Genomic DNA, 21,821 nt, shown 5'->3' with positions numbered 1-21,821 from the left:
AGCCATGTGACTTGTGCTCTGATAATCGCTCTTTACTGCTGCACTGCAAGTTATAGTAATATCACCCCCCCCAGAAACCGATCAGCAGAACAATGGGAAGGTAGCAAGATAGCAGCACACAGTAGATATTAGAATAGAACTCAATAGTAAGAAATCCAAGTCTTGCTTGGGACTCCTCCAGTTACATGGGAGTAGGAGAAACACTAGGTTACCTGAAAGCAGTTCTAATGTGTAGCACTGGCTCCTTCTGAAAGCTTGTATATTGCTGTTGAATACAGATTTTCAAATGTAGTTTTTGTGGGTAAATGAAACATACAGTAATTGTTTCTGTTCACAAAGTCAATTAGATTACAACAAAGTGAAAATTAGGGGTTAATTCATCAAACATCCATACAAGGAATCCAGAAGGAATCCAAGCAGTTAAATATTATTTTGTATGTTTCAAAACTTTCATAACTTTTGGGAATGTTGTAAGAGATTGAAAAATGTATCCATTTAGAATGTGTTTGGTTACTTTAAGCACACTAATACCTGCCTGAATCCTTACCAATCTAATGGAGCTAATACAACTGTCTTTAAATAATAAAAGGCTTCAGAAAGACCAACTTCTGGTTGAAGAAGAAGAAGATGAAATAAAGGAAGTGATGGACTTGAGAAAAATAGCAGCACAGCTACTGCAGCAAGAAAAGCACAACAGGTAAATGTGAATTCTGGGTGGAACACTTATATTAACATTTGAAAAGACAAATTACATTACAACAGTGTATATGTCTAACAAAAACAACTGTTGTTGACTACGGTTAAACTGTTTTAGAAGAAGTAATGGTGTACTTTTAAAGTTAACATGTGGCCAGACATACTGTAGCTATGATAAGGGTGGCGTGAGATGCAATGCACTTACGTACTGGCTGTATATGTGTTGTGGTATATACAATACCAAATCCTCAGCGCTCTTGATCCGATAGTGTCCAGTGAATATTAACTGTGAAAATGTGATCTTGCAGCTCCTCCTCGAGACAACCCCTTTGACTAGGTCCAAAACGCTTACAGAAACATATAGCAGGAGCGCATGTGTGTAAAAACAAAAAACAAATAGTGCAAAATTGTTTAACAATAAAGCTGTTTAACAGTAAATCTGCTCAAAGGTGAAGAAATTAGCAACCACCAAACATGTGAAAAGAATTATTCACTGTGTGAACCACCATATGCTTTAATGCAGAATGCTCACCAGATGGCGGTAACGAACTGGCCAAATATGTAAATATCCAATGTCAAGTTGTAGCCATGTCCTCAGTGTGGGCTCAGAAAGAGAGAAGAACGGCAAATAGTGCAAAATTATTTATTACTAAAGACTGCTAAAATCGGTGCTACTTACAGAATGTAGACAATGAACAGACTCTCATAAACTCATAAACTGAACGGTACACTTCTTCAGGAGTAGTATCAGTGTATATGTCTAACAAAAACAACTGTTAACTACGGTCAAACTGTTTTAGAAGAAGTAATGGTGTACTTTTAAAGTTAACCTGTGGCCAGACATACTGTAGCTATGATAAGGGTGGCGTGAGATGCAATGCACTTACCTACTGGCTTCCACACTGGTGAGCAGACAGTATGACCACCTACTCTGCTCGCGAGAGGATCTAAACTTTTCTTGTGTTCCTGAAGAAATGAGAGACACCTAAATTCACATCCAGTCACGGTATCTTCACCCATGTTAAACAAATCATTAAAATTGTTCTATTTTTTTTACGCATTCAATATCTGTTCAAACATTACACTGTGCTTGAACTTGAGTAGGTTCTATCAAGCGCTGTCAATGTGAATTAATTCTGAAAAAGAAACATCAACAAAATATGGGAAATGTTGCCAATATATTTTACTGTGGATACGTTAACTATGGCACATCTGACTGTACATCCAAAAACCTAGTCCTACATATTCTTTCATATTTGTGGGGAGAAATATTGGAAAGAAAAAATATGTTGAGTTCAATTATCCTTAGAACGGAAAGTCATTGTTGAGGTCATGTAATGGATGTGACAAAAAAAAAAAAAACGGAGAATCATTTGATATGTCACCATATGGTCTACCTGTTTTGTAAATTGTGCAGTATAGGCATGTTATTGAAAACAGCAGCATAATTCTTTGCGCAGGGACTATGTCCCAAGGTGAAAGTTTTGGAGCAAATATTACTCCCTCTTCTGACCAAACTAATAACGTGATTGAGTATTTTGCCAGTAAAAGATCCTCTACAAAGCTCCAAAAGAGTCGGACCCCTGTTAAGTGATATGGTTATGAAAGTCATATGACCCAATTTGTGAAACCCTTGACATACTCTTTTTGCTTGCGGTACCTATTTGGCACCTTCCATGCTGTTTGTGTGATTGCAGATTAGTAAGCCTAGTAATAAGCCATAATGGTTTTATAATAAATTGAATTCTTGTCTGCTGCTTCAACAGTTCTGCCTAGTAGGGGATCTATTGTTGTGGGCTACTATAAGTTACATTTTGGGCAGATAAGATTGTATTTTCTTTGTAACACACAAAATTCATTCTTGGGCTTTACCCTCTTGCTGCATCTGTATTATCTGGGCAGTTAGGGACATGGAAGAAAGCTGATTTAATTACATATATACCCTTTAACCTCCTTATGGTCAGTGTTCTTCTATCACGACTCATACTGAGTGACATGTTTGTTGCAGACTTTATATACTCTCTTATTAGTTTTAATAACCTTGAGTCAGTGAAATAAATTCAGCTAGTTATTTTAAAAATCCAAGACCAAAGCTTTTAGGGTAATTGAACAGGAATTATTTAAGAGTTAATAATAGCTTAAACAAATTCTGTGATAAGAGGCACCTAGATGGAAAAAAAGCATCTTTGCTTTAGTTAAATAAAAACGGTGCTCTTTTTTTATACCCCTGAATATTTGTCAGCCTGTCTTTGTGAAAATGTGCATTTAATTATACTATCTCGGTTAAGTGTCATTCTTTATATAACGCTACTCTATTTACAATACCGGCTTGGTCCTATGTTTCAAGCAGGCATTATTTTGAGGAAGCTCTGTACTGCTGTTCTTCCCTTAGCCAGTAAATAACATTGGGATATTTAGAAAAGTTTTACAAAGCACCTTAGTTTTTCTTTAACATAGTGCCAATATGTTATATTCTTCTGGTATCCTTTAATTTAAAATCTTTCTCTTCTCTTTTTTTTTCCTCCTTGCAAAACTAACACCACCTGTACTTTTCCATCTGTATCTTCCACTTATTACTTCGCTCATTGGGCTTGGCTTGTCTGTTTGAAATATGACTGCAGACGGCGGCCATTAAGTTATAGAACTTCATTCAGTGAAAAGCTGTTCCAGAGGACAAGAGCAGCTGGACGGGCATCAAGGTATCTAAGCCTGTTTGATATGGTGCTTTAGTGTACCTTTGTAGAACACTAACAAAAGAACCAAGGGATTCTTACTTGTTTGCTGCCACTTACCATAGTGTCTGAATTTTCCCTCAGGAGCCGTTATGCCTTTTATTGCGTTTAGCCATTAACCAGGTAAAAGAAGGGAGCATTTCCCATAGGAGTACAGTAGGGTGCTTTCTGAGTGCAAGCACAGTCTATGCCTATTATCTAGTTACTTGGGTAGAGTGCAGCACATTGTCTTCAGAGGGATGATTTATTCCAAAACATTTTTCAACAGGCAGGTTTGTTGCTGCACTGATTTTATTTAGTTTATCTGTTGTTGCCTTGTGGTCAGAATATTATATTTAGATTTTAGCAATGTGCTGTTTCTGGTGCTGCTTTTGCTGTTGCTTTATACAGCAATATTTGTGACTTTTGCCACAATATATTTTTGAATGCAGTCTGTAATTTGTATTTTTAAAGTACTTGATCTGATGTTTTTGTTGTGTTAATAACCATATAGTCTATGTGCAAAGATATTTGCTATGCAGTTATAGTTTACTGTGCAGTTTAGCAGTTTAAGTTAATAAAATAGTTTACTAAACTGCTTGATTATTTTTCTAATGAGAAATGTCAATGTGTGTAAGCAGTTTTGTACAGCAGTGAGACAAGCCTTCAGAATACTGGCTTATACAGAGATTCAGTGGCATTGACAGGTTTCATGGTCTTCTTAGGACTAAATGAGTTTTACAATGCATGTTCTATTTAGCAATGCAGTGTAAGTGTTTGTAAATAGAATTATGAGATCTCTTATCCAGATAACTTGGGAGAAAACTTGTTTGTGGAGAACTGTGCCTTTATTTGTATTTGCCATCACATTGGATTTATTCTGATTAAAAAAAAAATGAATTGTTACTATATGTAATTATTTGTTTTATGAAAACTGCAGTCACACTTCTTTGGTGATTTCTAGTGTAAGGGCTGGTTCACCTTTAAGTTAACTTTTAGTATATTGTAGAATGACATATTCTAAGCAACTTTTCAATTAGTCTTTATTATTTATCATTTTTGAATTATTTCCTGTCTTCTTTTAACTCTTTGCAGTTTTTAAATGGGGGTCACTGACCCCAGCAGCCAAAAACTATTGCTTTGTGAGGCTGCAGGTTTATTGTTATTGTTACTTTTTATAACTTTTTCTTATTCATATACCAGCCTCTCATCCAAACCACTACCTGGTTGCTAAGGTAACTTGAACAAAATAACTGCTGAAACTCCAAACTGGAGAGCTACTGACCTGAAAGTGAAAAAAATACAAATAATAAAAAATTAAGACCATTTGCAAATTGTCTCAGAATATTATTAATTTAGTACATCATACTAAAACTTAACTCAAAGGTGAACAACCCCTTTAACGTTTTTAATCAAAGTGTAATGTTTAACTTAGTTCTAGACTAGCAATGTTATTCCTGAGGGACTAAGTATTGACTTCTACCTCATTAATAATTTTCTTTACCCCTTATTAGCTGTTATAGACAAATAAATTACCATTTGATTTCTTATTACTTTTATCCTGTCCCTGTTTCTTTCCATATTGGTTGTATTTGCCATTTGGCTAAAACATAAAAAGCTTTTTATAGCTTACAGATTGACTGACATGTAGTTGCATTTGTAGAATAGCTATAAGTTCATAAAAGGACAGTGGCTTGATCCTCATTGTAGCGTTCCAGTTTCTTTTAATTGATTTTTGTGGTGTCCAGTATATACTGCCATTAGTTTTTCAACCTAATTGTGCTGGTAAAACTATCCCTGTATAAGGAAATAGACAATAAATCATGTATGGATGTTTAACCAGGGATTTTATGGGCAGGGATTTATATTAGGTACTTGTGTAAAAATGCGATTTACCTTGTTTACAATCAAAGTCACATGTTCCATATTTTTCTTCTTTCATTGTTGAACCCATAATTGAGAAATTTTGCCTGCTTGTAAAAATAGGACTGGCAACATCAAAAGGGTCTTGTGATCACTCTATCTTTATGAACTTCTTTGTCCTGTATAATCAGCTTTGCCCTGTATCATGAAGAATTTAAGCTTTGTTGATGTGCATTCAGTTAATGGACCCCACTGGGTTGTTAATAAATAGTCACCTTAAGCATGTTTCTGGGCAGCATAGGCCAGTCTGCTAGATTTCACTCCAAAGTAGGCTTTATATGCATGGAGGTTTAGTAATCATGCTACATCACAAAGCACGTGGGACAGAGCTCAGTCCGTTAGATTTCTGCTAATGTATGCTATTTATATTTGTTTCTAGGTTTCTTCACCACACTACTTCTGCAAACACGCGGGACAGAACAAAGCAAAGCAGAGGATCGGAAAAATGGTATGCTTTTCTCTTTTCTTGCATTAAGCAAAGATCTTATTTTTTTTTTTTTTATAACATCCTCTTGCAGAAGGTTTAATCAGAAAAGACCACTGCTTGCATTTTGTGTGTCAAGAAAAAACTTAATTCACAAAGCCTTCAAATTGAATTTCAATAAATTCAAAATGGTTACATTTGTCTTTGTACACAAATATAGAAAGCTGCACATCTTTGCTAAAATATGTCATATTAAAGCATTTATTTGCTAATCTCTCCCACATGTACTGAGATAAAGACAACTTTTCTAAAATATGAATGCCTGAGGCTGTGTGTCATGTAGAGCCCCAAAATATAAAGGCATATCTCTTTTTATGATTGATACTTCTGCTCCCTGCAGACAAAACAGTTTAACATGTTCTACACATCCAGGCACTCAAGACATGTATATAATATATACAGGTATGAGACCTGTTATCCAGAATGCTTAAGACCTGAGGTTTTCCAGATAAGGGGTCTTTCTGCAGTTTGGATTTCCATACTTCCAAAAAATAATTTAAACATTAAACAGATTGTTTTGCCTCCAATAAGGATTAACTGTATCTTCGATAGGATCAAGTACAAGGTACTCTTTTATGATTAAAGAAAAAAAGGAAATATGTTTTAACATTTTCAATTATTTGACTAAAATGGAGTCTATGTGAGATGACCTTCCCATATTTTGGAGCTTTCTGGATAATGGGTTTCTGGATTTTTGATCCCATACCTTTATTAGGATATACATTTAAAAAAAGATACCCTAAGGAATTTAAGAGGAAAAATAAGTTGGTAAGAATAGGATATACTGTAACATACATTTTAATGGGTTTTAAATGATCAGATCCTCATATCTGTCACCATTTTCTATTATATTTAGAAATACATTAAAGTACACCCTGCTCATGTCAGAGTATAATATCTAATTCTGGGTGCAGTACTCAAGAATGCGCCAAATGGAATAATTTAATTTTTTTCTACTGATGGTGGCCTTGCACTAAAAGCTGTCCCTAAAGAGTGATTCCTTAGGTTTCACTTCCAGGAGTTTCACAATTCAGTCAGTACAAGTGGCTCTTACTAAAGAAGCAGCTTTTACTTTCTGTTTCTTTGCCCTGTCTGATGGCATTACACTATGCTGCTTTTATTCAGCAGATCTTATACATAAGATTTGATTAAATGAATAGTTTGCAGTTACTTCTTAGAATCGAACAGCCCACATACATTTGTATCACTCATGTTGTGGACCGCAAAAGATTTGATGTTTTTGCTCAGCCAAACAAATGAAGATGTAACCTTTACTTTTAGTAACAGATATAACATGTATAAAGGTTCTTATTCATCCAAATCATGATATGCAGTATCTAGTAGTAATAAACCTAATGCAACTGGACTTGAAAATATGTTTAACCACACATTATTCCTTTTAGCCCAACAGGAGAAAATTCGCCATTGTCACCTTGCGGCTGGCAGGTAAGATAAGTTATTGCTATTTGAGGTTTTTATTAGATATTTTGTTTTGACATGTTTGTGTCATTTATTAATTTACTAATTTAGGAGAACTAAACCCTAAAAACAAATATGGCTTGTGCCGTATTTTACATACTGAGCTTATTTCACCAGTCTAAAGTTTCAGCATCTCTATAGCAGCAATGCCTTTACGGTAGGCACATGAGCTCCCCATCTTAGATTTTGTTAGAAATGTCAGTGACACTTGCATGCTCAGTGCTGCTCTGGGCAGCTGTTGAGATGCTAAGCTTAGGGGGTCGTCACAAGTCATCAAGCATAAAATGAGGTTTGCCTGTCATATAATCTGATGCTACAGGGCTGATTATTACATTCTGATGCTAATTGCACTGGTTTCAGAGCTGCCATGTACTAATCTGGATGATTTACTAATCATCCTTAAAATATAGCATTTATATTCTAAATATGACAGTATTTTATGAGTCTGTCCCTAAGCTCAGTTACTATACAGGGCATGTGCAGTGAATCAACAGAAAAGAAGATGGGGAGCTAATGAGGGCATGTATAGAAGCCCAAAACAAAATGTACATTTCTGCCCTATTTTTTATATAAGCTTTAGTTCTCCTTTAATTAATTAGATTGTTGAAACACACTATTTTGATTAGGTTCATAATAAATATATATTTAATGCTTAAAGAGGTTTTGTACACTGCTTCATTGGTAGCTACAAAATAGATTTTTGTTGTTGCTCACCCACTTCTATTAAATTCTAATATCCAGATTAAATAATTGTCTCAAGTGGGGAAATCTGGGAAGCCAGTTATTTAAGGTTGGTATAGTAGACATAAGCATTGTATGGGCATATTAGCTGCAGCCAGAGAGGACATACATTTGTGGAGTTGTGTTTAAGCTGTTAACTGTTTTAGGCATCAGAAAAAGATAATGCTGATACAGAAGGGGGTACTGGAGGCTGCCAGACAGAGGAAAGACGGAGGTCTAAGCAGACCAGGAAAGAGTATTTTAAGGTAATGGGCTCATGGTAATGTACCTGCTATATCTACTTTATATGTTAGCTATGTAAAATATTTTCATGTGCACCTATATTTGTCATGTTTGCAATTAGAAAGTTTAATGAACTGTCTTTTTGGTAAACTGCAATGCCCTTCCATTGCCTAAAATGACTAGGAAATAATTAATCTGTTTTAGTTTTACTGTGTACATTTCTACAACATGCCTGATTACAGGGCCACTGATATTTTTAAAGATTTTTAAAATGCTCATAGGATAGTGTTCCCCGGAGCGTTACCATTCGTTTGAAAAGAATTGGCAAACTGCACATTTTGGCATTAAGCACTTCAAATATATGTCACCAACATTTCATCTTCAGTTAATTTCTTTACATTTTTTTTGTTGCTGAAGAATTCAAAAGCCAAAACATGGGCAATTTATTTTTTGAAGTTTGTTATCCATTTTCATGTTCCATTATTCTGTTGTAGTGACACCAAGGGGTATATTTATCATGCTGTGTAAAAATTGGAGTGAAACATTACTGGTGATGTTGCTCATAGCAGCCAATCAGATGCTTTGGTTCGGTTTTCTAACCGCTGATTGGTTGCCCTGGTGAACATCACCGGTAATGCTTCACTTCACTTTTTACACAGCACGATAAATATACCCCATAGTGTGCACCACATTATATTACAGTATGTGTTAATCTATGTTTTGCTGCATACACCAAAATAGTGTATGGTCATAATACAAGGGCCAGCTTTGGATTCTTTTGTGGAAACAGACTTGTAAAAGTGGTACCTTTATTACTGAACTAAGATGATATTGGCAGCAAGCTTTCAGAACATTTCAGTTTTGCAATTCTTGGCAAGCTACCTGTGATTATTATCTTAGTTAGCCAATAAAGGTTTAACCTTAAAGGACAATGAAAGGTTAATATAAATTAAAAGTAAGTCTAAAGGCATTCTTTTTAAGTACATACTGCATATCTAAATTCCCAGATCCCTGCTTGCTTCTCTGAGATATGGTTCTGGCAGCCTACAGCAGTGTGAAGACTACAGTGACATCACTGAAATCTCTCTGTCCTTCCTGTAGCCTTCCTATTCTCTGAGCATGTGTGTAACTTGATCCTGTCTGCTGTTCTGAGCTACACATGCCCACCAGCCAATCAGAAGTAGATCTGCCAGAGGGGAGGGGGGGGGGAATGAAACACATGTGCAGTATGAAGCAAGGAGGGAAAGGAAGGGAGAATACCTTTTTAGAGATGGCTGCCTGTTCTAGAAAATGTGAAGTAAGTGTGAGTAAATATTTGATTAGGTGAGCCAAAAGTGTGGCATTTTTACTAAACAATAGAAGGACTATTGGGCAGTATGCTTTTTAAATTTTGGCTTGCATTCTCCTTTAAAGGAGAAGGAAAAGTCATTTTTGCATTTTACTGCCAATAGATTCGTTAGTGCCACCTAGAACGCTATATTTATTCAGCAGAAAGCTTTACTATACCTGAGTAATGAGCCCTAGATGCTCCCTCTGGTAGCAGCTGCCATTTCAGCTTGCTCTGGTAGCTTCCTGTTGCAGTTATTGGAAGCTCAGATCACATATTCCTAAGGTTTGGGGAAGTGAGTTCTTATGGGAGGGGGAGCAGGAGAAGTGTGTGGGGGGGGGGGGTGAGGAGAGAACTGAGCAGACATCAACCCACAAAACCTGAAAGAGCCCTTTAAGAGAGCAAGTCTGATACTGAAGAACATGTTCCCAAAAAAGGAGACAAGAAATCCCATGTTTCTTTTGATAGAGGATAGAGGCTGTGTTTACATAGACCTTTCTAATAAAGCTTTCTTAAAGGAGAAAGAAAGGTAAAAGCTAACTTTTACCTTTCTTTCTCCTTTAAGGGCCCTGACTTTATTGCTTCATGGAAAATCTCTTCTCTCATGGGCAATGAAGCACCCAACAATACCAACTCTTTCACATACATTTGAATCACCACATGTAAAATATATCACGTGGGCAATCACCCTAAAATGCAGAAGAAGGCAATATTGCTCGATTCCCCGGGATCGATACATGTAATGTGCTTTACATTCCAAAGTTTAAACTGTTATAACTTTTTCCTTAACACAGTACAACACCTTTTCCTGAAGCGTAATTAGAAACCAACCTTTGGTGCTTTAAATGCATACTGGTCCTGGTTTAATAGAGCACACAGACTAAGGTCCCAATCCCATCCACATACACAGTCAATTTCTTTACATGCCAGTTAGCCTTCTTTATATTTTTATTGGAAAGTGGGAGGAAGCCGCAATACTGGTGTACTGAGGAAGAACATACAACTGCTTGCAGATACTGTAGTTCCCTGGCTTGAATCAAACTTAGGTACCCAGTTTTCAATTGGTACTAACCCCTTTTTCATTGTACAGAAAAAAACAATATATACATTCAAGGATTTCACTTCACAGTTTGAAAACTGATAATAGGTAGTAATGGCAACTCAAAAGACAAATACTCAATAATAAATCAAAATTTGTATAGTAAAATTAAAATTATTACATCTTTTTTTTCCATTATAGTTTTTTGTGTATTTGGCTAAAGTTTCCGCCAAAATTGGTCTTGTAAGGATCTGGTGGTTAAAATGGTTTTAAAATGACTCAGAATGAGTTCTGACTTAAATTAGTGTTTCTCTGGACTGACTGAACAACTAATTTAGACATAATGAAGAATAATTATTTTTTCTTAATTAAAAATGCCATGTGTATTAAGCCAGCAATATTTAATAGAATCCAGTCTATAGTCACAAAAATTAGCTTCATTGTGTGGAAGTACATTAGGAAAGAGACACATCTGGGCTGTGAAGCTGTTATTGGTTACATAATTGTTTTATAATTAATAATGAGTCAACAAAATAATTTCTCACACACATTTTAGCAAAGGACTTTGGGAGGGAGGTGCACAGCAGGTTCCAGTGAGTGGAAGGTGACCAGTACTCACATTGTGTGAAAAATTAGCAACAGGGATGGGACATATTATCTGGAAACCAGTGGTCTAGAAAACCTGAAATGCTAGTTCCATATTGCATTCTTTAAAAAAAGCAATACTTCATTTTTTCAGTTATTTTTTTTCTCTGTAATAATTAGAGAATGCATTAATTTTGTTAACTAAACCACAATAATATCCAAAGCAGCTGTACTGATTATTTGTAACCCTGTATTTATATAGTGGTGACATTTTCGCACTTAGCATTTGTTACAATGTTCATCATATACTAAAGTCTCTGCCCAAATTTAGCAGTCTATAGAAGTTATGCATTAAGAGACTAAACCCGGGAGCAGTAACAAGTAGCAGCCAATCAGCAGGATTTACTATTCACCTGTTAAAAAGCAAATCACAGTGGTTAGTATGGCTTACTGCACCTGTGCCAACATACTGAAGCGATCACAATGCGCTGAAGTATTCTGTGTGTCCTGTCCCCTTTGGGAGCTAAGGTTCAGTGCGACTTGGGTGCCATGCCTCCCCTAAATTAGTGGTGCCCTAGGCCTGGGCCTTTGTGGCCTTGCCACAGATCCGGACTTGTGTATTGGTAAGAAAATAAAAAGACTTTATTACAGATTTTCACTTTAACAGTATTAATTAAAGTGTTTGTGCCTTTACATGTTCTTTAGTACTTGTGCCAAATGCCAGTTGCTTCTACTTTTCAGAATAAGGTGCAAAATACATGGTACATGGACATACAGCCATTGGAATTAGTACCAGCTTTAAAGAGATACTGACACATGAAATTAAACCTTTTTTACTTTTATCATAACATTTTCTTTGCTTGATATTTATAGTTTTGCCTTAAGGGGAAATGTACTCATGCATAGGTACAAGTTATTATTAAAAGGTATTTATAAAGTGGCAACATATTCCACAACAGTTATTGCACACTCTAGTCCTGGGTAAAAAAAAATTATGGTGCATTGTCTGCCAATCTTCATAAATGAGGCTCTTTGCAGTACCATCAGTTTTCAGCAGATGGAAGTGTTGTCAAGTTAAAGTGTTCATCCAACTTAAGTTTTCTGTCCTAAATTTCATTCACCTTTCCTGTTTGTTTGTTTTTTCTATTTAGTCCCTTCAGTATATTACCTGTCTGTTTTTGTGTACCCAATCCTTCTTGGTCATTTCGCCACTTATCTCTTCGTAGGTCTCCATTTTCTTTTCTGCGACTTTTTCCATTTAGCATTTCTTACCTTCTGCCATTATTGTGTGGTTTTATCCTTCTGTTCTGTTCCTCTAACTACTGCTTCTTTGTTCCCATAGGCCCAGTGGTAAAATAAATGTGTTTATGCACAAGTGAGCAGAAAAGTGATTGGATACAGTAGGAGGCTCATACAGCAAAACTGCTTTATCAGATTTACCTGTGAATTGCTTGTACAGATGGAGACAAACCTAGTTAACTACTGCATCTAAGAGAATTAAAGCATTAAAGTATTTTAAAGTAATTACAACATAATGTACTGTTGCCTTGCACTGATAAAACTGGTGTCTTTGCTTCAGAAACACAACTATAGTTTTTGTAGATTCCCGTGTAAGAATTAAATCCTCTGTATTCAACCTGTATTGCTACCACCATGGCTACACAGCAACATATTTATATAAACTATAGTAGTGTTTCTGATGCAAACTCACTGGTTTCACCAGTGCAGGGCAACAGAACCATTATGTTTTAATTACTTTAAAATGCTTAAATGTTTTGATGTTACTGCTCCGTTAAGGAGTAATAGATGCATAGACACAGGGAACTTAGGGCACTAGTAAACATCTTACCCCTATTCCTGGTAAATACTGTGCCCTGGGAAATTGCTTCCCGTTCCCACAGTTTGGTAACAACTCCTCTTAACCTATCTAAGCCCATCTCTTTTTATAGCTCTTATACAGATGTAGAATTTTGAAGTAGTCAAAAATGAGTACAATTGTATTTCTTAATTAATACATCTATATTACGTGCACACTAATACTTGGGGCTACTGACACTGTGTAGTTTAGCAGGTCAATGCCCGTGATATTTCTGTGTTGGGTCAGATTGGACTAAGGATCTCCAGCTAAACAATTTTGTTGTATAGAAAGAAAAAGAGTATAGCTAAAATTACATTACTGCATTATTTGCCCCTACCATATTATTATAGCATGGTTTTTGGACTTATAGGTAGGATATTAAATGGTTTGCTCTGTGGCTGTCATCTCTTTAAGCACAGTTGATATTTTATTTCTAGTTAAGCAGGGTGAAAAGGAGTTCAGTAGTTAAGCCTAAAGCTGACCATACACGTTATGATTTTTCTCTCCCTAACAACCAATTTCAGTGCAGTCTGACAAATCTATCAAATTATCGTAAGGTTAGTTGGCACCAAATGATCACACATCTAGTGCTTTTTCATACAATATCGGTCAGAAAATCAATCGGGCAGGTTTGAAAATTTTCCCATTTGCCCATTTTTCAGTTGTTTGAAAAACCAAGCAGGTAGTTTTCCTAGCTAGACAATATCACTTGAAATGGTCCCTTTTTATTGATTGGCATATCATCTTTTTAAACAATAGTTTTAGGATAAGCTTGGTCCTACGATAATGAAATGATCTTTTAAAAATCGTGTATGGCCAGCGTAACCAAATGTAAGATAGTTAAAGTGACTTCCAGAATTAATCTTTGTAAGGAAATACAAATAGAAGGAATCATGTATTCAATCTATTGTTTGGCACATCATAATGGTTTAGTGGTTAGCTCTGCTGCCTTGAACTTCTGGGGTCCTCGGTTCGATTCTAGCCCATGTATTATGTGCAAGGAGCTTGAATGTTCTCCCCAGGTCTGGGTGGATATCCGGTGCTCTAGTTTTCCCTCAAACTCCAGTAATATACTAGTAAGGTAACCTGTAACATCTAAGCAATATAAGTAAAGTAAATAATAAAGCAAACTATATTTGTTTGACTGCATGAGGAAATTTCTAGTAAAGTTATACATTTTATTGATCCAGTTCATTGAAATATATAAAAAAAAAATAAAAAGTCATATTTGGAAAAGGGTTTGAAGAAAAGATATTTTTTTAAGTGGTCAAAATAAAAACCCACTATCTTATTTTAAAGTGGTCAAAATAAAAAAACACTCTCATCATTTTGAACCTTTTTTTGTAATTATGATTTTTTTTTTTAACAGTACAAGTCCTCCCGAAAGTGTTCAGGTGGAAATGAAAATAATGAGGTGAGGCTGTTTAATGTGGGTTTTTGCGCAAATTACTGATATTGTTTCTCCATCAGAGTGCTCAAGATGGTTTCTTTTGTACCTAGTGTGGTTGAACGGAATATATTATTTATTTTAACATAAGACATTCTTTTTTGATACCCAATCCATAATCGGAACAGTCATTTTGTCTTTATTCTTTTTTTTTTTTTTTTTTTTGCAAATTTTTGTACATCTGCTGCTACATGTCGGAGTCATATGGCCAAACATTGCAGCCACCAACGCAGCTTTGTAAATGTGCCTCTGTAGCATGTCCAGAAAGGCAGAGAGAAAGTGTCAGTGAATTGGAAGGTATTGGACTGGTTCTAACATAAAATATACACCAGGGAGGCTTTATTTCCCCTTTTAGGAGATACTGACACCAGAAATTAAACCTTTTTTATATTTATCATAACAGTCTTCATGTTATATATAATTTTGTCATAAAAGTATTTGCTTTATGCTTTTACATTCCTATGTAAAAACATTACTTTATGTTCCTACATCTGACTGTTTTGCCAACCTGACTGTCCCTTCTCAGCCTGTCCGTTACAGCGTCTAAGGTTAATATAACACCATGCGTATGGTGTTTATTTTTGGCAAGCCGAAAATTGCTTAGGACAGTCAGGTTGGCAAAACAGTCAGATTTAGGAACATCAAGTAATGATTACTTACAAAAGCAAACCTATTAGTAAAAAATGATCAATATATTAAAAAAAAAAATGCTGTGTAGCCATGGGGGTAGCTATTTTATCTGTAAAAGGAGAAAAGGAACAGGTTACATAGCAGATAAGCTCTGTATAAAACAATAGGGGTTTGAATCCTGTGTAAAGGTGGCCATACACGGGCCGACTATAGCTGCCGATATCGGTCCCTTGGACCGATTCGGCAGCTAATCGGCCCGTGTATGGGGAGAGCAGAGCGGCCTGGCCGACCGATATCTGGCCTGAAATTGGCCAGATCTCGATCGGCCAGGTTAGAAAATCTGGTCGGGGACCGCATCGGGGACTGCATCGGCTCGTAGGTGGGGATATCGGGGGAAGATCCGCTCGCTTGGCGACATCGCCAAGCGAGCGGATCTGCTCGTGTATGGCCACCTTTAGAGCTAAAACCATTGTATTCTACAGAGCTTATCTGCTATTTTAATTTAATTTGTGCTTGTTCTCCTTTTTTCAGAATGCTGATATAAATATGGTTTTATAAAGTTTTTTGCTGAATTATAGCTAATATTTCTAGTAATAGTATTATATGCTCTGTCAAGTTTGCATTGAAATGCAGTAATTTAAAAAGTTTACACAGATCAGAATGTATGTACAGAGTTAAAATTGTTTTTACTTATTCATTGTATAAGATTTTGTGAATTTAGGAAATTTGCTTTTTTGTTTTGTCTCATTTCAGCATAACAATGATAGTGCCAATGTGTCACCCTCATCTCCTGTTTCCTCAGAGGTACATTATAAAATATAGTTTTTTATTTTATTATTTTCTTTTCCTTATTTTTTTCTGATATTTACAATGTTAATATTTATTATAATAAATATGTTATTGCAATGAGTCAACATGTATGTGACAGGCATTTGCTTCAGAATATGCACTTTAGTTATTTTTTATTCCAAATCATCTTTCATTCTGTGTTGGCCTGTAACCGGTCTTGGAAACTGCAGACATAAACATTGATTTGTAATTGGAAGGATTTCTGTTCTTTGCTATTTCAGTAAAATCAGAACAAGTGACAGATGTTGTCCAATATAAAATGTATTTCATATTTTGAGAGAGAATTATACATGTGTTGACATGCTGATGCCCTATTTTTCTGATATTTACTGTTTATAATTATACAAATGATAAGAACTCTTGTAAGAACTGATATGTTATAGAGTTCGTTCAGACATTAGCCACAAAAATAAGATACGCTGTAGTGTGCAACTGTTTAGAGGCATATTTATAAATTCAAAAAAAGATCACTTAAAGAAGAAGGAAAGGTAAAAACTAAGTAAGCTTTATCAGAAAGGGCTATGTAAATACAGCCTAAGCCCTTACAGTAATGCTGTACTATGTCCTCTACAAAAAAAGGAGACAAGACAACCTGTTTCTTTTGATAAACATGTTCTTGGGGTATCTCTCAGAAAAATCCTTCATTCCTAGGGCCAGAGTCTTTGCAGTTCTCTCCTCTCTCCTGCTCCCCCCTCCCGCAAGAATGCTAAGAACTCCCTCCACCCTCCCTTAGGAATGTGTGATCTGAGCTACAAACAGCTAGAGCTGTAGCTGTTTAAACAAATGTAGAAAGCTTCTGGGGCTCTTTACTCAGGTATAGTAAAGCTTTCTGCTGATTAAATATATTGTTCTAGGTGGCACATATGGGGCAAATCCAATGGCAGTAAAAAGCCAAAAATGACTTTCCTTCTCCTTTAAATTCTAGGACAAAACCTGGGGTTTTTTGCTTAAGGGGCTTTAAATACACTTACAAGCTTTTATTTGTATACACAGGGATGTACAATTGTACAGTGCAGTAGGAATGCTCTGAACAAACAATACATTAAAGAGATACGGACACCAGAAATAAAACTGTTTTTAATGTAAAATTGTCTTTGCATGCACTTTATAAAGGTGCTTTAAAAGTTTTGCTTGGTGCTTTTACATTACCTTTTTGATCCCCCATGTTCCTCTATGAGTGGGCTGCCATATTAGCTATAACTGACAGGCTGAAAGGGGACAGTCAGGTTTAGGAACTTCAAGTAACAATTACTTACCCAAGCAGAGACCTATCAGTGAAAAATGATTAGCATGACCTATAGGAGACTTTTCATGCATCATATTTTGAAGAGTAATTTTTTTGGTGTCAATATCACTTGAAATATACAGAGTTACGAAGATTAAATTATATGTACTAAGAGACATGGGAGGAGTGAGGAGTAAAATAAGTGCACACAAATTTGTGCGTTGGGCCTTAAGAGCCAAGATGGAATCAGATACTTTTTTATTATTATTTATGCTATATTATTACTCCAAAAAGATACTCCAAAAGATAGGATCTGTGTTTAGTTTTGAAAAACTTGAGGGGAGTTCTTTGAGGAGAAATTTAGGTATGTAATTCTAGAGCTAAGGCACAGCAGGATGAAAACACGCGATTTACATTCTTGCCTGTGGAACTGCATGTCGGGGAGATTAGTCGCCAGCAGTAGTGATTTATCGTGGGCAACTAATCTCGCTGTGTGCGACTGCCCTAAAGGTCAGAAGAAGAATTTTGTAAGCTTTTTTTGTATATACTTTGCCTAATGTGGAGCCATGGGAAAGACTAATAGGGGATGAACAAGTTTAGAAAGCAGGAGGATTTTAGCACTGAAGTTTTAGATTAACCAGAGTGGGAGATTAACCGGCATCTGGGAGACCAGTTAGTAGGTAGGTTGCAGTGATCTCAGTGGGATTCTACTGTTATAACATTTACAAAATTCTGAAATAGTCTTTCTAAAAGATATTGTATGGGGAGGAAATGCTTGTGGTCCTATACTCTGGGCAATAAGTTGCGGAGTCAGTCAAGAATATTAAAAATACGTCAGAATGCAAAAAAAAAAAAAAAAAAATACCTGGCCCGTATTTGCTTACATATTACTGCCATTGTTACTTGGGAACTTAACCTTGACTAGCTATGTAACATTTTCAAAATTAGAGGCTTTTATTGAGAAGAGTATTGAAAATATTGTACATATATATTATAGGACAGATTTTTCCATTTTTGGCAAAAAACTCCAGTGCAAATAATCCCAGGTGCCTTAGTCATGAAGTAAGTCATAACGAAGGGTCTAATAAGGCTATCTGTTTTCCTAACTGTTATTGTACCAGTACAATACATCATGATAACTTTTTCTGAAGGCTTTGTAAGCAGATGAAATGCAGTGGCCTCACATTATAAACCAAAATTACGCCTCAAGAAGCTTAACAAGTCGTGATTGTCACTAAGCCATAAAGGCCAAGCTATAGCAGAAACAGTTAAGCATCTGTCTGTGTACCCTCTGCTTAAAACACAGACCAAAAATGACATTGCAATTCATGGTACTAATGGTGAAGTGACAATCCTTTTACCATCCCTGCTGGGGTTTTGTCTTTAATTCCTTAACTTTGTTGATGGTAATGCATTTGCTTTACATGAGTCAATAATACTAATGTTTTATGCTTTAGGACTGTGAAAGATCTCACAGCAATTCTCCTACTCCATTTGGGCTAAAGCCAAGGTCAGGTGAGTGTCTCATTCTGTTTTCTATATACTATAAAAATGAGGATAACATTTATCTAGACCCATGGTCCCTGACCTTTTTTGTAGAAGCTCCAAATTTTGTTGCAGAATTAGCCTTTTCACTCTAAAATTGATGTAGAATCACTTATTTTACTCATGTTTAATTGTTTCGCATTACATAGTGGGAACATGGAGACCCAATCTTAAACAGCCTGGGTGCCAACCTATAGTTTAAGAATCCATGATCTATATACTGGCCTAGATGGCTCACTGTCACCCCACAGAACAGATTTTTTACTGACATGCCTGTCATTGTAATCAAACACAGTGTTTATTGCATCTTTGAATAATTGAAATTATGTTCGGTTATAGAGTTACCCTCTATAACTCTAATTTAATTTTAAACTAGAGTGTTATTTTTAAACCAATGTGTTTCTTAGTACAGGTTTAGGATCTATTAACTGGAATGCTTGTGAAATGGGGTTTACCACATATGGGGTATTTCTGTAATTTGCATCTCCCTATCTTAAAGTGCCCTTGTAGATAATATACTTGTGTTTTACAGCTTTTAGCCGTTCTTCCAGGCAAGATTATACCTCAATGGATCCAGGATTTACAATGCGGAGGAAGATGGAACATTTACGAGAAGAAAGGGAACAAATAAACCAGCTTCGGAATGTAAGTCAAATACAATGACATTTTGGGAAATTTCAGCGTCTGTGTTCCAAAAAAGGAGACTGGCTCACCCTTTATATTTATAACTGTAACTATTGTGTATTTAGTGGGAAAGGATTACTTGGGTATGTATATACATTTTTCATCAACATCATTTGTATGCTACAAGATCTGGCACTGTGGGGCTTAATATGCCAGCATTCAGTAAAAGTACATTATACTGGCTAATTATGGTATTTAAAATTGTATTTAAACTTGTAATGTGTTGTTGCTGAACAAAACATGGGCCAGTGATTTCTCTTCAAAGTGAAATTAGAGAAATTAGTTTTATTATTTGCCCAGAGTGCTACAAAGCACTTGAAATTGCCCCATATGCCATATGACATAAAGTTAAATGTTTCTTTCAATGTAATAGCTGCTCTTATCTTCCTACTCTTTACCTGATGTATATATAATACCTTGTGTTGGTTTGTGTTTATGGATACAGTTAAATATCCCAAATAATATATATTTTAAAAAGTTGTCATAATCCTTGTTTGGAATATCATGGTGACAGCAATACTGACAAATTATTGTTCCCGCAGTGCTTTACAGAGTAAAAGGATACATATGCATAACCAGTTTACATACAGACCAACACTTCCCCAATATCATTTCACAGTAACGATTGGTTATTTGTTAGAAGACAATAGGAGGGGAGAGCTTTGCTCGCAAGAACTTACATTCATATATTTTTCTTTTTTTAGAATCTCGAGTCCAGACTGAAAGTTATTTTACCAGAGGACATTGGTGCAGCTCTGATGGATGGAGTAGTTTTGTGCCATCTTGCAAATCATATACGCCCACGTTCTGTTGGCAGTATTCATGTCCCTTCACCAGCAGTGGTATGTGCTACTATCTGTTTCTTAATTTTAAATCATTTAATATATTTTCTGTATTGGAATATTTATACTGAATATCATTTTGTACAGCACATCTTGGAACATTTGTTTATGGTTTAAAATTACCTAAACATAAGAGTAGCTTATATGCTTTTACACACAATACTTATTGTGTATTTCACCAAACTGTGATGGATGTTTAATAAATCTGTTTTTCAAATGGTTTATTTTTTTCTTACAGTTTTACAAATGAATAGTAGTGCTTTGCAAACAGCATGTTTGAGTTGTTTGCTGTTGGGAAAAAAGTAAGGTTGAAGAAGCACAATAATAAATCTTTTATATTTCAGAAACTTTAAACTTGAAAAAAATAAATGAAACCTATGTGCAAATATTGATTGATTATGTATTTTCGTCACTGCCACTGAGATGATTTTTGTGGGGAAGTGCAAAAACTTTCATTTTCACACTGAAATCACACCTGTGTGCACTTACTGGTTGATCACATGCTTGCTAGAGCAGACAGTGAGGGGACAAAATTGAGTGCTATTAGCCTTAATGACAATGCACCTAGATCCTATATTCAATAAGAGGGAGACCCACATGGCTCATGGAACCCAGTTTATTCTACTGGTATGCTGAGAAACTTGTATGGGCCATGTGAGACCTATGGATGTTAAGAAAGTAGAGTCTCCAAAGAAGAAATTATTTATTTATTTTTTATTTTCTTTTTAAGCCTAAACTAAGTATGGCAAAATGCAGGCGAAATGTTGAAAACTTCCTCGAGGCTTGCAAGAAACTTGGTGTTCCTCAGGTGAGATTAGTTTCCTCTCCCCAACAAATATCTGTGAATTTCCTTTAATGACACAACTTCTTTATAATGTTTCTCTTAGTGCCCCTATTCTGTTTCTGCATTTCCCTTCTACTGTGCCTGGTCCCATCATATTGTGGTACTGCAGCGTTATCATAGCAGATATTTATTTATTTCTTTTTTCCGCAGGACCATCTTTGCTTGCCACATCATATCTTGGAAGAGAGAGGTTTGGTTAAAGTTGGTGTCACAGTACAGGCGCTTCTAGAGTTACCTTTACTAAGAGCATCACAACTTTCTTCATTGTAAAATGATCAAATAAGCACTGACATTCTAATTAACTCATTCTTAAGCCTCAAAAGTCAAATCTCAGAATTAATTCCTAGGACAATTCTTGTAAAATCCTGCAAGCTGAAATAGGCACTGTGCACAGCTACTGTACTATTTAAGTTGAAGTTAAAAATCCTATTTTTACCATTCCATTCTCATTTTTTTTTTTTTTTTTTTAAAGTAAAAAACAAAAAAAAATCTAAGAAGTATTTCTTAATATATATTTTCTTTAAACCAAATGTTAACTGTTTTGTTGTTCATTGTTATAGGGACACTATCTCTTGATTTTTCACCACTTATTTTCTTATGTATTTTTAAAAATGTACATTTGTTCATTTTTGTATTTATAACAGCATAAGCATTGTTATGAAAATACTTACAATTGTTCCACTGGGTGGG

The 21,821-nt window shown here is 35.6% G+C and overlaps 1 protein-coding gene across 1 annotated transcript in view; it reads left to right on the top strand.

The window, feature by feature from the left end:
* Positions 1–21,610, top strand: part of lrch2 (leucine-rich repeats and calponin homology (CH) domain containing 2) — a 49,514-nt gene extending 27,904 nt beyond the window's left edge. The window contains 11 exon segments of the mRNA NM_001016380.2: positions 590–697; positions 5,710–5,778; positions 7,218–7,260; positions 8,181–8,279; positions 14,435–14,479; positions 15,896–15,946; positions 18,674–18,731; positions 19,294–19,406; positions 20,150–20,287; positions 21,018–21,095; positions 21,282–21,610. Coding sequence (NP_001016380.1) covers positions 590–697; positions 5,710–5,778; positions 7,218–7,260; positions 8,181–8,279; positions 14,435–14,479; positions 15,896–15,946; positions 18,674–18,731; positions 19,294–19,406; positions 20,150–20,287; positions 21,018–21,095; positions 21,282–21,401 — 922 coding nt within the window. The 3' untranslated portion in view covers positions 21,402–21,610.
* The last annotated feature ends 211 nt before the right edge of the window (positions 21,611–21,821 follow it).

Source organism: Xenopus tropicalis, chromosome 8, assembly GCF_000004195.4.
Source record: "Xenopus tropicalis strain Nigerian chromosome 8, UCB_Xtro_10.0, whole genome shotgun sequence".
In the NCBI taxonomy this organism is placed as follows: Eukaryota; Metazoa; Chordata; class Amphibia; order Anura; family Pipidae; genus Xenopus; species Xenopus tropicalis.
The sequence above is the reverse complement of the archived record's forward strand: the minus strand, read 5'-3'. Positions and strand labels throughout refer to the sequence as shown.